This window comes from Balaenoptera ricei, chromosome 15, assembly GCF_028023285.1.
Source record: "Balaenoptera ricei isolate mBalRic1 chromosome 15, mBalRic1.hap2, whole genome shotgun sequence".
NCBI lineage: Eukaryota > Metazoa > Chordata > Mammalia > Artiodactyla > Balaenopteridae > Balaenoptera > Balaenoptera ricei.
In genome coordinates, this window is record NC_082653.1 from 22,810,756 (window position 1) to 22,824,348 (window position 13,593).

The following is a 13,593-nucleotide window of genomic DNA, read 5'->3' on the forward strand; positions in this document are numbered from 1 at the left end:
AGTTTGTTTTTGCTAAGACCTGTGATAGGGCAGATGTCTCCCTCCAGGGAGCCATTTGATCTTTATAATGATTATAAATGAGCAAGCAGAGACAGATGAGTAAAATGAGTCTAATTTGAGATTCCAGCCCAGATCTTGACTTCAGGGCTCTGAGACATTTTTGTTTTTACTGGCAAGTTTGGAATTACCCCTTTTTATCAGTAGATGGAAACAATACAACTAAATTTTATAGTGATATTCATTAAAATGGTATTCTATTGGGAATTCCCTGGCGGTCCAGTGGTTAGGACTCAGCTCTTTCACTGCTGGGGCCTGGGTTCAATCCCTGGTCCGGGAACTAAGATTCTGCACGTGGTACATCTCAGAAAAAAAAAAAAAAGCTATTTCTATCTTTATGATCTGGTAATATTCAGTTGTACTGTACAATACTTATGTATTATAAATGATTATATCTCATTAAATATATTTATGTAATAATGATGAACCTGGTTTGTAAAGGTTTATAGACTGGTAAAATACAGACAGTTTTTTTTTTCCAGTCCCATCTGGTATTTATTTATTTATTTGGCTGCATTGGGTCTTCGTTGCAGCATGTGGGATCTTTCATTGCAGTGCACGGGCTCTTCATTGCAGCTCGCGGGCTCTCCAGTTGTGGCACGCAGGCTCTAGAGCGCACAGGCTTAGTTGCCCCACAGCATGTGGGATCTTAGTTCCCTGACCGCAGATAGAACCTGCATCCCCTGCACTGGAAGGAGGATTCTTAACCACTGGACCACCAGGGGAGTCCCAATATAGACAAATTTGACAGATTTTTTAAAATATCTGTAAGATTGTAGTTGAAAACTTGATAATTAACATGCATTAGAACCTTATCTCTGAATTACTTGGAGCCAAGAGTAATTTAAATAATCAGGGGTCTCTGATGGACTAGAGTCTACAACAGACCATACTGTGCTGACTTTTCCCAGCATGAACAGGGCTCAGTTATGATGTTTGAGCACCTAGTTAATTCTAACGGACTCAGAGATGTCATGGAACACTATGGTCTCATCCCTGAAGAAGATATTTGGTTTATCAAGGAACAAATTACAGGACCACCTGAATCACCTGTCAAAGATTCTTCGAAGGTAAGTTTGTGTACAACTTAATTTGAACTGACTGGTTCCTTTCATCTAGTCTCTCTGCTTGATTCCTTCAGATCTATTTGAAGAGGTGACATTTGGCTATCTTAGAGAGACTAAATGATAAAATATGTGATACATTTCTACTGTTTAATGCAAAAAATAAAAGACTTATATAGTTCTTCCAGCTCTTAACTGAGTTCTTCAGAAGTTATCCCCCAAATTAAAATGAATATGTATGCAGTATTTTATATAGAAGCCTAAAGTAACTTAGTTTGGAAAATGTAAAAGTATGTGTCTTGTTTATTCATTAAAATTAGCATATTTGAAATATTTAGATATGTGAAGACCTAGAAAAAAGTTGAATTAGTTCAGAGGGAAATATGTTTTGTTTCCTTTTTGATCTTTTTTCTTTTTATTTTGCTTAGAAAAAAGAATTTCCCTTTGTGGTTTTTAAAGTTTTTTTCCTTAAAATATACAAAGCTACTTGTAAGGCATAAGATAAAGAGGTGGATTTTATAGCAAATATCCTATTTCCAAAAAACAGAGCTCCTGGGAATTCCCTGGCAGTCCAGTGGTTAGGACTGTGACGCTTTCACTGCTGAGGGCCCGGGTTCTGTCCCTGGTTGGGGAACTAGGATCCCACGGGCCACACAGTGCCACACAGCGCCGCCAAAAAAAACCCAAACAAACAAAAAACAGAGTTCCAAAAATTCGTTGAATGGTGCATATCATTTAGACTAGATGTGTGGCTACTTTGAAAGACAATACTATTTTCATGCCTGAATTTAAGCATTAGAATATAAGGAACATTCTTACTAGTTCATAATTAGATCTTATATTTTTAAAAAAATTTTAAACGAAGAAAACAAGAAAACTTGTTGGTTATGGGAAGTGTAACAGAGTTAGGATCCTTCCGAAGGCACAAGGTTTAGTATTAACAGGGTATCACACTTTAGCATTTCTTTTCCCTTTTCTACTAATTTAGGAATTAAATGGAAGAAGGAATGAGTAGAACCTTCTCACTTACCTAACCTTCCCGTTCAAATATCTGTTTATACTTTTCAGAGTAATACAGTTGCTTTGCTTTGCTTACAAATAGATTTGGCTCCTATCCTAAAACTTTCAGTGGGTTTTCTTGTCTTGCAGTGGCTGTATAAAGGACGTCCTAAAGAAAAAAGCTTCCTTTATGAGATAGTGGCCAATAAAAGAAATGGCATTGATGTGGACAAATGGGATTATTTTGCCAGGTATGCATTGAACACTTCAGAAAAGTTGGTTAAAATCCTTATATACTTTAAATATATACAATTTTTATTTAAATAAACAAAATAAAATTCTTGTATAACTTTAGTGTTGATATTTAAGGTACAGTTTCCTTTGTTGAAATATTTCATTTCTCTGCTTTGGAATCTTTCTAGGGACTGCCATCATCTTGGAATTCAAAATAATTTTGATTACAAGCGCTTTATTAAGTTTGCCCGTGTCTGTGAGGTAGATGATAGGAAGCACATTTGTACTAGAGAAAAGGTAAGCTATGTCAGAGAACAACGAGGAAGGTATAGTTCCTAGTGTGAAATCTAGAAATAACCTTTAACTAATTTGGAAAAATCACTACCTGGTAAATTATCAATCTCTTTACTTCATGCTTAGCATTTGGAAGTATCTTAAGGCTCTTTTCACTTCTACTGCATTGTTAAATAATAATAAAATTACGATAGACATTTTTTGAATGTTGTTCTAGGCACTGTTGTAAGTGCTTTAGAGGGATTAACTCAATCCTCATCCACCCTATGGAATAGATACTGTTATTATCCCATTTAACAGATGAGCAAGTTGAAGCACAGAGAAGACATACAATTAATGGCAGAACTGGAATTTCAATCCAGGAAGTTTGGCTTGAGTATTATCCTTAATCACTATATTATGTGTTTCATGGTAGTTAAAATCCTAAAATCATTAGGTCCCCTGCTAGGTTAGAATCATGTAACTAAAGAATATTACAGTATTATACTATAGAAGGTCTTTCTTTTGAGAATGAAGACTATAAGAATAATAATACCTAATTTCTAGAGGTATTGGGAAATTTAAAGAATATATTTAAGATGCCTAAAACAGAATGTGTCACTGAGTTAAAACACTCAGTAGATTTTGGTTTACTAAGAACAAAAGTTGCACATTAGTAGTTTTATGAATCTGCCTTGCTCTTTCTTAGTGGGCTCAGGGGTTTTAATGAAGTAGCCCCTGTGCCTAGTCTTCTTTTATGCCACCATCCCTTTTCCTTGACTTATATACTTGTCTGCTAACAAGGGAACCTAATCTGATCCTACATTGTTCCACATTCTTCTGCAGGAGGTTGGAAACCTGTATGACATGTTCCACACACGCAACTCCTTGCATCGCAGAGCTTATCAACACAAAGTTGGCAACATCATTGATACAATGTAAGAAATTCGATTGTTATTTCCCTATAAAATTTTCCATGATGCTTTGCTAGAGTATCATACTTGGGTCAAGTTGAGATTTCTAGGTAAATTCAAGTGAATTTTAAGTGAACAAACCTAAAATGGTTCCCTTAAACAAATAAAACAAAAACTAGCATAAAGTGAACTTCGTTAGAGGTGAGGAGGAAAGTGGGTAAAGAGGATAGATTCAAGCAGAAGATGGGGTTTAGGCTAGGCAGGAAGGAGGCCACACTGGGATGGCTTAGACCTCTGCACAGGTAGTCGCTTAGGTACCAGATATTAGTCATGGAGGTGAGAGGTGGGACATGGATAATTGATATTCTGAAATTAATGATAAAAATGAATTTTAAAGATTAAGATTACTGTCTCTCCTTACCCTGTCAATTATCAAAATTAGTAGCAAATAGTAAAACCTACAGGAATTTCACCTCTTCTCCCCGATCCAGTCAGAACCAAAGCAGAAAAGTACAGCCAGGTCTCTGTGTGACTCAAAGACCCCATGAGGAATTACCAAAAGTTGGGTGTGAGTCAAGTTAATTCCATGTCTCTAAAATAGTTTTAAATTGATTTATTTTAAGCCTTTCATGTTCATGTTTAACATTTGTGTTGAGAAAATTTACCTTCTTTTCTACTTTTTTCCTCATCTTTTCTCATGAGCACACTAGTTAGAATTCTTTCTCCTATTTGTATGGTTGTCACTTTGGTAAGAGATTTTGTTGTTTTCTTTGTTTTTAATGTGGAGAATCAGAGAGATGTAGGTACAAAGCCTGGTACCGCTTCTTCCTAACTTGATTAAATGAAAATTCCTTAATTTCTACATCTGTAAAATTGAGGCTGATTACACCTATCTTATAGTTGGAAAGATTAAATAAGATGATGTATTTAAAGCTCTGTTATAATGCCTGGAACACAGTAAATGTAGTAGTTCACAAATCACCATGGATTTATTTAGCATGATTGAGAAGCAGTTGTGTTTTTTTTCTGGCTTTTTAAAAAATTATAAGTTGCAGGTGTACAATATAGTGATTCACAGCTTTTAAAGGTTGTATTCCATTTATAGCTATTATAAAATATTAGTTGTATTCCTCATTGTACAATATATCCTTGTAGCTTATTTTATACCTAATAGTTTATACCTCTTAATCCCCTACCCCTATATTGCCCCTCCCCACTTCCCTCTCCCCACTGATAACCACTAGTTTGTTCTCTATATCTGTAAGTCTGAGAAGCAGTTGTCTTTAGAACATTGTGTCTCAAGATTTTATTTCCCTAAAGTAGAAAGATTTCCTTAACTTTAAGCAAGGCATAAAGCAAATATTCAAATTTTCTCATAAACATAAATGTTTATAAAATGATCTTTAGGATTACAGATGCCTTCCTCAAAGCAGACCCTTACATAGAGATAACAGGTTCTGAAGGAAAAAAGTATCACATTTCTACAGCAATTGATGACATGGAAGCCTTCACTAAGCTGACAGGTAAGGACTAGAAGGTAACATAGGTGGTCCATCTCAGATAAAGTATAAGCTTTCCCTGGATTGCAGATGAGTTATTTTCCAAACATTCCAATGTATTTAGCTTCTAAAGTGATTGTATACTCTTGGATTTGAGTTTTATCTCTGCTTTGTACTAACAGGGTAACCTTGATAAAGTTATTTAACCTCTCTGAACCTTAGTTTCCTCATCTAAAATGGGAGTAATGACACCTAGCATATAGTTTTGTTGTGATGCTTCAATGAGGCATATAGCACCTAGAATAGTACTTGGCACATAAGTACTCAATATTAATTATTATTTAACTTATAATACAGCTGGACTAATACCATACCAGTATCAAAAAGCTGACTTGCCTTTTTTTTTTTTTTTTCTGACTTGCCCTTTTAACATGATCTTTGTTGCAAAACACAGGATGTGAGAAACATTTCCCCTCACGTCAGCAGAAACAAACTCTGCGGCTTAGGGTGTGAAGGAAGAGAGGTGAGGGGTTGCAGCTGATTCTTCAATGTGGGAGAGTGTAGACTGAGAAATAAAGATCAGTAAAGCAAAAGAGGTAAACCAAAAAGCGTGTACCAGTCAGAGTTCTTAGTTGCAAATCCTAAAACTGTCTCTGCTTAACTAAAAACAACATATACATATAACATAGAGAGTCCCCATTACACTTGTAAATTTTTAGTCATTTTCCAATCATAGCTAAACCAAAGATTGGAAGTGAAATGGTGATTCCCGGTATCAAATGTCTGTGTACACTGAGAACACTGTACATCAGTACTTACAGTTTATAATGTGACAAGTGAGTTTGCTTTTTGCTTGTTAATTAATCTGGGTTGGATTGATGACAAAGTTACTTATAGGGGATAATGTATCTAAATTGTTTCTGTGTTTTGTTTTAATAACATCATAGCAGGTATACTAGTCTCCCATTGTTGTGTGGATAGGAATGGAGGAAGAGATTATAAGACAATGTGAGCAAGCTGTGGATATTTATTTATTTATTTATTTATTTGAACATCTTTATTGGAGTATAATTGCTTTACAATGGTGTGTTAGTTTCTTCTGTATAACAAAGTGAATCAGCTATACATATACATATGTCCCCATATCTCCTCCCTCTTGCATCTCCTTCCCACCCTCCCTATCCCACCCCTCTAGGTGGTCACAAAGCACCGAGCTGATCTCCCTGTGCTATGTGGCTGCTTCCCACTAGCTAGCTATTTTACATTTGGTAGTGTATATAAGTCCATGCCACTCTCTCACTTTGTCCCAGCTTACCCTTCCCCCTCCCTGTGTCCTCAAGTCCATTCTCTATGTCTGCGTCTTTATTCCTGTCCTGCCCCTAGGTTCTTCAGAACCTTTTTTTTTTTTTTTTTTAAGATCCCATATATATGTGTTAGCATACAGTATTTGTTTTTCTCTTTCTGACTTACTTCACTCTGTATGACAGACTCTCGGTCCATCCACCTTACTACAAATAACTCAATTTTGTTTCTTTGACAGCTGAGTAATATTCCATTGTATATATGTGCCATATCTTCTTTATCCATTCATCTGTCAATGGACACTTAGTTTGCTTCCGTGTCCTGGCTATGGTAAATAGGGCTGCAGTGAACATTGTGGTACATGACTCTTTTTGAATTATGGTTTTCTCAGGGTATATGCCCAGTAGTGGGATTGCTGGGTCATATGGTAGTTCTATTTTTAGTTTTTTAGGAACCTCCATACTGTTCTCCATAGCGGCTGTATCAATTTACATTCCCACCAACAGTGCAAGAGGGTTCCCTTTTCTCCACACCCTCTCCAGCATTTATTGTTTGTAGATTTTTTGATGATGACCATTCTGACTGGTGTGAGGTGATACCTCATTGTAGTTTTGATTTACATGTCTCTAATGATTAGTGATGTTGAGTGTCATTTCATGTGTTTGTTGACAATCTGTATGTCTTCTTTGGAGAAATGTCTATTTAGGTCTTCTGCCCATTTTTGGATTGGGTTGTTTGTTTTTTTAATATTCAGCTGCATGAGCTGTTTATATATTTTGGAGATTAATCCTTTGTCCATTGATTCGTTTGCAAATATCTTCTCCCATTCTGAGGGTTGTCTTTTCGTCTTGTTTATAGTTTCCTTTGCTATGCAAAAGCTTTTAAGTTTCATTAGGTCCCATTTGTTTATTTTTGTTTTTATTTCCATTACTCTGGGAGGTGGGTCAGAAAGGATCTTGCTGTCATTTATATCATGGAGTGTTCTGCCTATGTTTTCCTCTAAGAGTTTTATAGTGTCTGGCCTTACATTTAGGTCTTTAATCCATTTTGAGTTTATTTTTGTGTATGGTGTTAGGGAGTGTTCTAATTTCATTCTTTTACATGTAGCTGTCCAGTTTTCCCAGCACCACTTATTGAAGAGGCTGTCTTTTCTCCATTGTATATTCTTGCCTCCTTTATCAAAGATAAGGTGACCATATGTGCGTGGGTTTATCTCTGGGCTTTCTATCCTGTTACACTGATCTATATTTCTGTTTTTGTGCCAGTACCATACTGTCTTCATTACTGTAGCTTTGTAGTATAGTCTGAAGTCAGGGAGCCTGATTCCTCCAGCTCCGTTTTTTGTTCTCAAGAGTGCTTTGGCTATTCGGGGTCTTTTGTGTTTCCATATGAATTGTGAAATTTTTTGTTCTAGTTCTGTGAAAAGTGCCATTGGTAGTTTGATAGGGATTGCATTGAATCTGTAGATTGCTTTGGGTAGTATAGTCATTTTCACAATATTGATTCTTCCAATTCACGAACATGATATATCTCTCCATCAGTTTGTATCATCTTTAATTTCTTTCATCAGTGTCTTATAGTTTTCTGCATACAGGTCTTTTGTCTCCTTAGGTAGGTTTATTCCTAGGTATTTTATTCTTTTTGTTGCAGTGGTAAATGGGAGCGTTTCCTTAATTTCTCTTTCAGATTTTTCATCATTAGTGTATAGGAATGCAAGAGATTTCTGTGCATTAATTTTGTATCCTGCTACTTTACCAAATTCATTGATTAGCTCTAGTAGTTTTCTGGTAGCATCTTTAGGATTCTCTATGTATGTCATGTCATCTGCAAAGAGTGACAGTTTTAGTTCTTCTTTTCCAATTTGGATTCCTTTTATTTCTTTTTCTTCTCTGATTGCCGTGGCTAAAACTTCCAAAACTATGTTGAATAATGGTGAGAGTGGGCAACCTTGTCCTGTTCCTGATCTTAGTGAAAATGGTTTCAGTTTTTCACCATTGAGAATGATGTTGGCTGTGGGTTTGTCATATATGACCTTTATTATGTTGAGGTAAGTTCCCTTTATGCCTACTCTCTGGAGGGTTTTTATCATAAGTGTTGAATTTTGTCAAAAGCTTTTTCTGCATCTATTGAGATGATCATATGGTTTTTCTCCTTCAATTTGTTAATATGGTTTATCACATTGATTGATTTGCATATATTGAAGAATCCTTGCATTCCTGGGATAAACCCCACTTGATCATGGTGTATGATCCTTTTAATGTGCTGTTGGATTCTGTTTGCTAGTATTTTGTTGAGAATTTTTTCATCTATGTTCATCAGTGATATTGGCCTGTAGTTTTCTTTTTTTGTGACATCTTTGTCTGGTTTTGGTATCAGGGTGACAGTGGCCTTGTAGAATGAGTTTGGGAGTGTTCCTCCCTTTGCTATATTTTGGAAGAGTTTGAGAAGTATGGGTGTTAGCTCTTCTCTAAACGTTTGATAGAATTTGCCTGTGAAGCCATCTGGTCCTGGGCTTTTGTTTGTTGGAAGATTTTTAATCACAGTTTCAATTTCAGTGCTTGTGATTGGTCTGTTTATATTTTCTGTTTTTTCCTGGTTCAGTCTCAGAAGGTTGTGCTTTTCTAAGAGTTTGTCCATTTCTTCCACGTTGTCCATTTTATTGGCATATAGTTGCTTGTAATAATCTCTCATGATCCTTTGTATTTCTGCAGTGTCGGTTGTTACTTCTCCTTTTTCATTTCTAATTCTATTGATTTGAGTCTTCTCCCTTTTTTTCTTGATGAGTCTGGCTAATGGTTTATCAATTTTGTTTATCTTCTGAAAGAACCAGCTTTTAGTTTTATTGATCTTTGCTATCGTTTCCTTCATTTCTATTTCCTTTATTTCTGATCTGATCTTTATGATTTCTTTCCTTCTGCTAACTTTGGGTTTTGTTTGTTCTTCTTTCTCTACTTACTTTAGGTGTAAGGTTAGGTTGTTTATTTGAGGTGTTTCTTGTTTCTTGAGGTAGGATTGTATTGCTATAAACTTTCCTCTTAGAACTGCTTTTGCTGCATCCCATAGGTTTTGGGTCATCGTGTTTTCATTGTCATTTGCTTCTAGGTATTTTTTGATTACCTCTTTGATTTCTTCAGTGATCTCTTGGTTATTTAGCAGTATATTGTTTAGCCTCCATGTGTTTGTATTTTTTACAGATTTTTTCCTGTAATTGATATCTAGTCTCATAGCGTTGTGGTCGGAAAAGATACTTGATACAATTTCAATTTTCTTAAATTTAGCAAGGCTTGATTTGTGACCCAAGATATGATCTATCCTGGAGAATGTTCCATGAGCACTTGAGAAGAAAGTGTATTCTGTTGTTTTGGAGTGGGATGTCCTATAAATTTCAATTAAGTCCATCTTTTTTAATGTATCATTTAAAGCTTGTGTTTCCTTATTTATTTTCATTTTGGATGATCTGTCTATTGGTGAAAGTGGGGTGTTAAAGTCCCCTACTATTATTGTGTTGCTGTCAATTTCCCCTTTTATGGCTGTTAGCATTTGCCTTATGTATTGAGGTGCTCCTGTGTTGAGTGCATAAATATTTACAATTGTTATATCTTCTTCTTGGATTGATCCCTTGATCATTATGTAGTGTTCTTCTTTGTCTCTTGTGATAATCTTTATTTTAAAGTCTATTTTATCTGATGGGAGAATTGCTACTCCAGCTTTCTTTTGATTTCCATTTGCACGGAATATCTTTTTCCATCCCCTCACTTTCAGTCTGTATGTGTCTGTAGGTCTGAAGTGGGTCTCTTGTAGACAGCATATATATGGGTTATGTTTTTGTATCCATTCAGCCAGTCTGTGTCTTGTGGTTGGAGCATTTAATCCATTTACATTTAAAGTAGCTATTGATATGTATGTTCCTATGACCATTTTCTTAATTGTTTTGGGTTTGTTATTGTAGGTCTTTTCCTTCTCTTGTGTTTCCTGCTTAGGGAAGTTCCTTTAGCATTTGTTGTAAAGCTGGTTTGGTGGTGCTGAATTCTCTTAGCTCTTGCTTGTCTGTAAAGGTTTTAACTTCTCCATCGAATCTGAATGAGAACCTTGCTGGGTAGAGTAATCTTGGTTGTAGGTTTTTCCCTTTCATCACTTTAAATATGTCCTGCCTCCCTTCCGACTTGCAGAGTTTCTGCTGAAAGATCAGCTGTTAACCTTATGGGGATTCCCTTGTATGTTATTTGTTGCTTTTCCCTTGCTGCTTTTAATATTTTTCTTTGTATTTAATTTTTGATCGTTTGATTAATATGTGTCTTGGAGTGTTTCTCCTTGGATTTATCCTGTATGGGACTCTCTGTGCTTCCTGGACTTGATTGACTATTTGCTTACCCATATTAGGGAAGTTTTCAACTATAATCTCTTCAAATATTTTCTCAGTCCCTTTCTTTTTCTCTTCTTCTTCTGGGACCCCTATAATTTGAATGTTGGTGCATTTAATGTTGTCCCAGAGGTCTCTGAGATTGTCCTTAATTCTTTTCATTCCTTTTTCTTTATTCTGCTCTGTGGTAGTTATTTCAACTATTTTATCTTCCAGGTCACTCATCCGTTCTTCTGCCTCAGTTATTCTGCTATTGATTCCTTCTAGAGAATTTTTAATTTCATTTATTGTGTTGTTCATCATTGTTTGTTTGCTCTTTAGTTCTTTTAGGTCCTTGTTAAAAGTTTCTTGTATTTTCTCCATTCTGTTCCCAAGATTTTGGATCATCTGTGCTATCATTACTCTGAATTCTTTTTCAGGTAGACTGCGCATTTCCTCTTCATTTGTTTGGTCTGGTGGGTTTTTACCTTGCTTCTTCATCTGCTGTGTATTTCTCTGTCTTCTCATTTTGCTTAAGTTACTGTGTTTGCGGTCTCTTTTTCACAGGCTGCAGGTTCGTAGTTCCCGTTGTTTTTGCTGTCTGCTCCCAGTGAGTAAGGTTGGTTCAGTGGGTTGTGTAGGCTTCCTGGTGAAGTGGACTGGTGCCAGTGTTCTAGTGGATGAGGCTGGATCTTGTCTTTCTGGTGGGCAGGACCACATCCGATGGTGTGTTTTGGGGTGTCTGTGACCTTATTATGATTTTAGGCAGCCTCTCTGCTAATGGGTGGGGTTGTGTTCCTGTCTTGCTAGTTGTTTGGCATAGGGTATCCATCACTGTAGCTTGCTGGTCGTTGGGTGGAGCTGGGTCTTACCGCTGAGATGGAGATCTCTGGGAGAGGTTTTGCCATTTGATATTACGTGGGGCCAGGAGGTCTCTGCTGGACCACTGTCCTGAACTTGGCTCTCCCACCTCAGAGGCTCAGGCCTGACACCCAGCCAGAGCACCAGACCCTGTCAGCCACACAGCCAGGTATGTGGGGAGTTTCTTGCCTTTTGGGAAATCTGAAGTCCTCTGCCAGTGTTCAGTAGGTGTTCTGTAGGAGTTGTTCCACATGTAGATGTAGTTTTGTTGTATTTGTGGGGAGGAAGGTGATCTCCACATCTTATTCCTCCGCCATCTTGAAGGCACCTCCCTGGATATTTATCTTTAACTTTTGCTCATAATGAAGCAAATGATGCTGTGTTTTAAAAAAATCATCTTCAGTTTTCCTCACAGACCAGTCCCAACCATTCATCCTGTAACATTATATTACATTTAAATTATCTTTTGGTGAAAAGAAATGAATTCTGCATTTTATACACTTTGGGGTTAACTGACAAACCATTAAAATATCATACATTTTAATGAGGTCTTAAGTGCTCATGACTATACATAGCTCTTGCTCACCATGAAAGTTCTACAACACCCAAACTGGTTTTTACCCCATTCGGTGAGATGAGTTCACTGATCACATACTTGGATGTTATAACAATGTCAAAAATCGCAGACAAGAAATTAAGTTACATTTTTGTGCTTTATCTGCCAGTGTATTGGAGAACAAGCATATAGCCTTTCCAGCTTTCATCATTTGAGACAGGGATCATTGTACTTTTCTTGCATATGATTCTGAGCAGTCATATAATCCTTATTCTCCTTAACTACATGACCTTGAAGGAATAGGACCATGTGAGAGCCTTCCTTACTCTTGCTGCATTTCCAAAAGCAACTCACCTTATCTTTATTTTAAAAATCTCCACTTCTTTTTTTAAATCAATTTGCTTTTAGTTATTTATTTATTTATTTGGTTGCACCAGGTCTTAGTTGTGGCAGGCGGGCTCCTTATTTGCGGCATGCATGTGGGATCTAGTTCCCTGACCAGGGATCGAACCCGGGACCCCTTCACTGGGAGCTCGGAGTCTTATCCACTGTGCCACCAGGGCAGTCGCAAATCTCCACTTCTTATTTTCAAATTTTTTAGAATGTTTTTTCACATTTTGGGGGTAAGTGTTGAAAATATACAGCAGTGTTGAAAGAATTTTACAGTTAAAACCTGTATACTCACCACCTAAATTCTAGCATTTACTGGACTTGCTGTATCACATATTTATTACCTACCATCCCTCTATCCATTTATTAATCTATCTAAAGTTTGATACATTTTAAAATAAATTTCAGACATCAGTATACTTTACCCTAACTCCTTCAGCATACAGATTAACTAAAGTTCACTAATTGTTTATAGATTTTTTTCTTTTGATGTAAAAGTTACATGCAATTTGTATAAATGCAAAAATTTTAAGTGTAACATTTGCTAAACAAATGCAGGACACAGAACCTTATCTTCTCCTTAGAAAATTCCCTCATGCCCCGTCCCAGTCAATTCCGGTCCCTCCCTCACCCTGAGAAGCAACCACTATTTGCCTGTGCTAGACTTTTATAGCAATGGAATCATACCGTATGTATTCTTCTGTATAAGGTTTCTTTCACTCAGCATTATGTATTTCAGATTTATCCAGATTGCATGTACTGGTAGTTCATTCCTTTTTATTGCTGAGTAGTAGTGTATCGTATGAATATGCTGTTTCTTTATCTGTTCTCTCTGCTTCCTAAATTTCTATTTCTGATGGATGTTTCAGCTTATCTGGATGTAGCTATCTTAAGCATTGCAAATGTTATGACCACTGTCTTAGGTAACCATTTTCTAAATCCTAATACATTTAGTAAATACCAATGCTAAACCTTGGTCTTTATCCCGCAATATTCCTAAGCAATAGGTGGACCTTACCCCTTCCCTCCCTTCCCCTGCAAGACCCTACCCCCAAATCCCTTAATTAAATTGAGGTCTTAGAATGTTAAATTCAAAAGAACCTTA

The 13,593-nt window shown here is 36.5% G+C and overlaps 1 protein-coding gene across 2 annotated transcripts in view; it reads left to right on the forward strand.

Annotated features, from left to right (window-relative positions):
• Nucleotides 1-13,593, forward strand: part of SAMHD1 (SAM and HD domain containing deoxynucleoside triphosphate triphosphohydrolase 1) — a 64,120-nt gene that overhangs the window by 33,378 nt on the left and 17,149 nt on the right. For both annotated transcript variants that reach the window (XM_059897075.1, XM_059897074.1), the window contains exons 7-11: nt 969-1,127; nt 2,271-2,371; nt 2,543-2,651; nt 3,474-3,565; nt 4,949-5,064. In XM_059897075.1, coding sequence (XP_059753058.1) covers nt 969-1,127; nt 2,271-2,371; nt 2,543-2,651; nt 3,474-3,565; nt 4,949-5,064 — 577 coding nt within the window. The remainder of the gene's footprint in view (nt 1-968; nt 1,128-2,270; nt 2,372-2,542; nt 2,652-3,473; nt 3,566-4,948; nt 5,065-13,593) is intronic.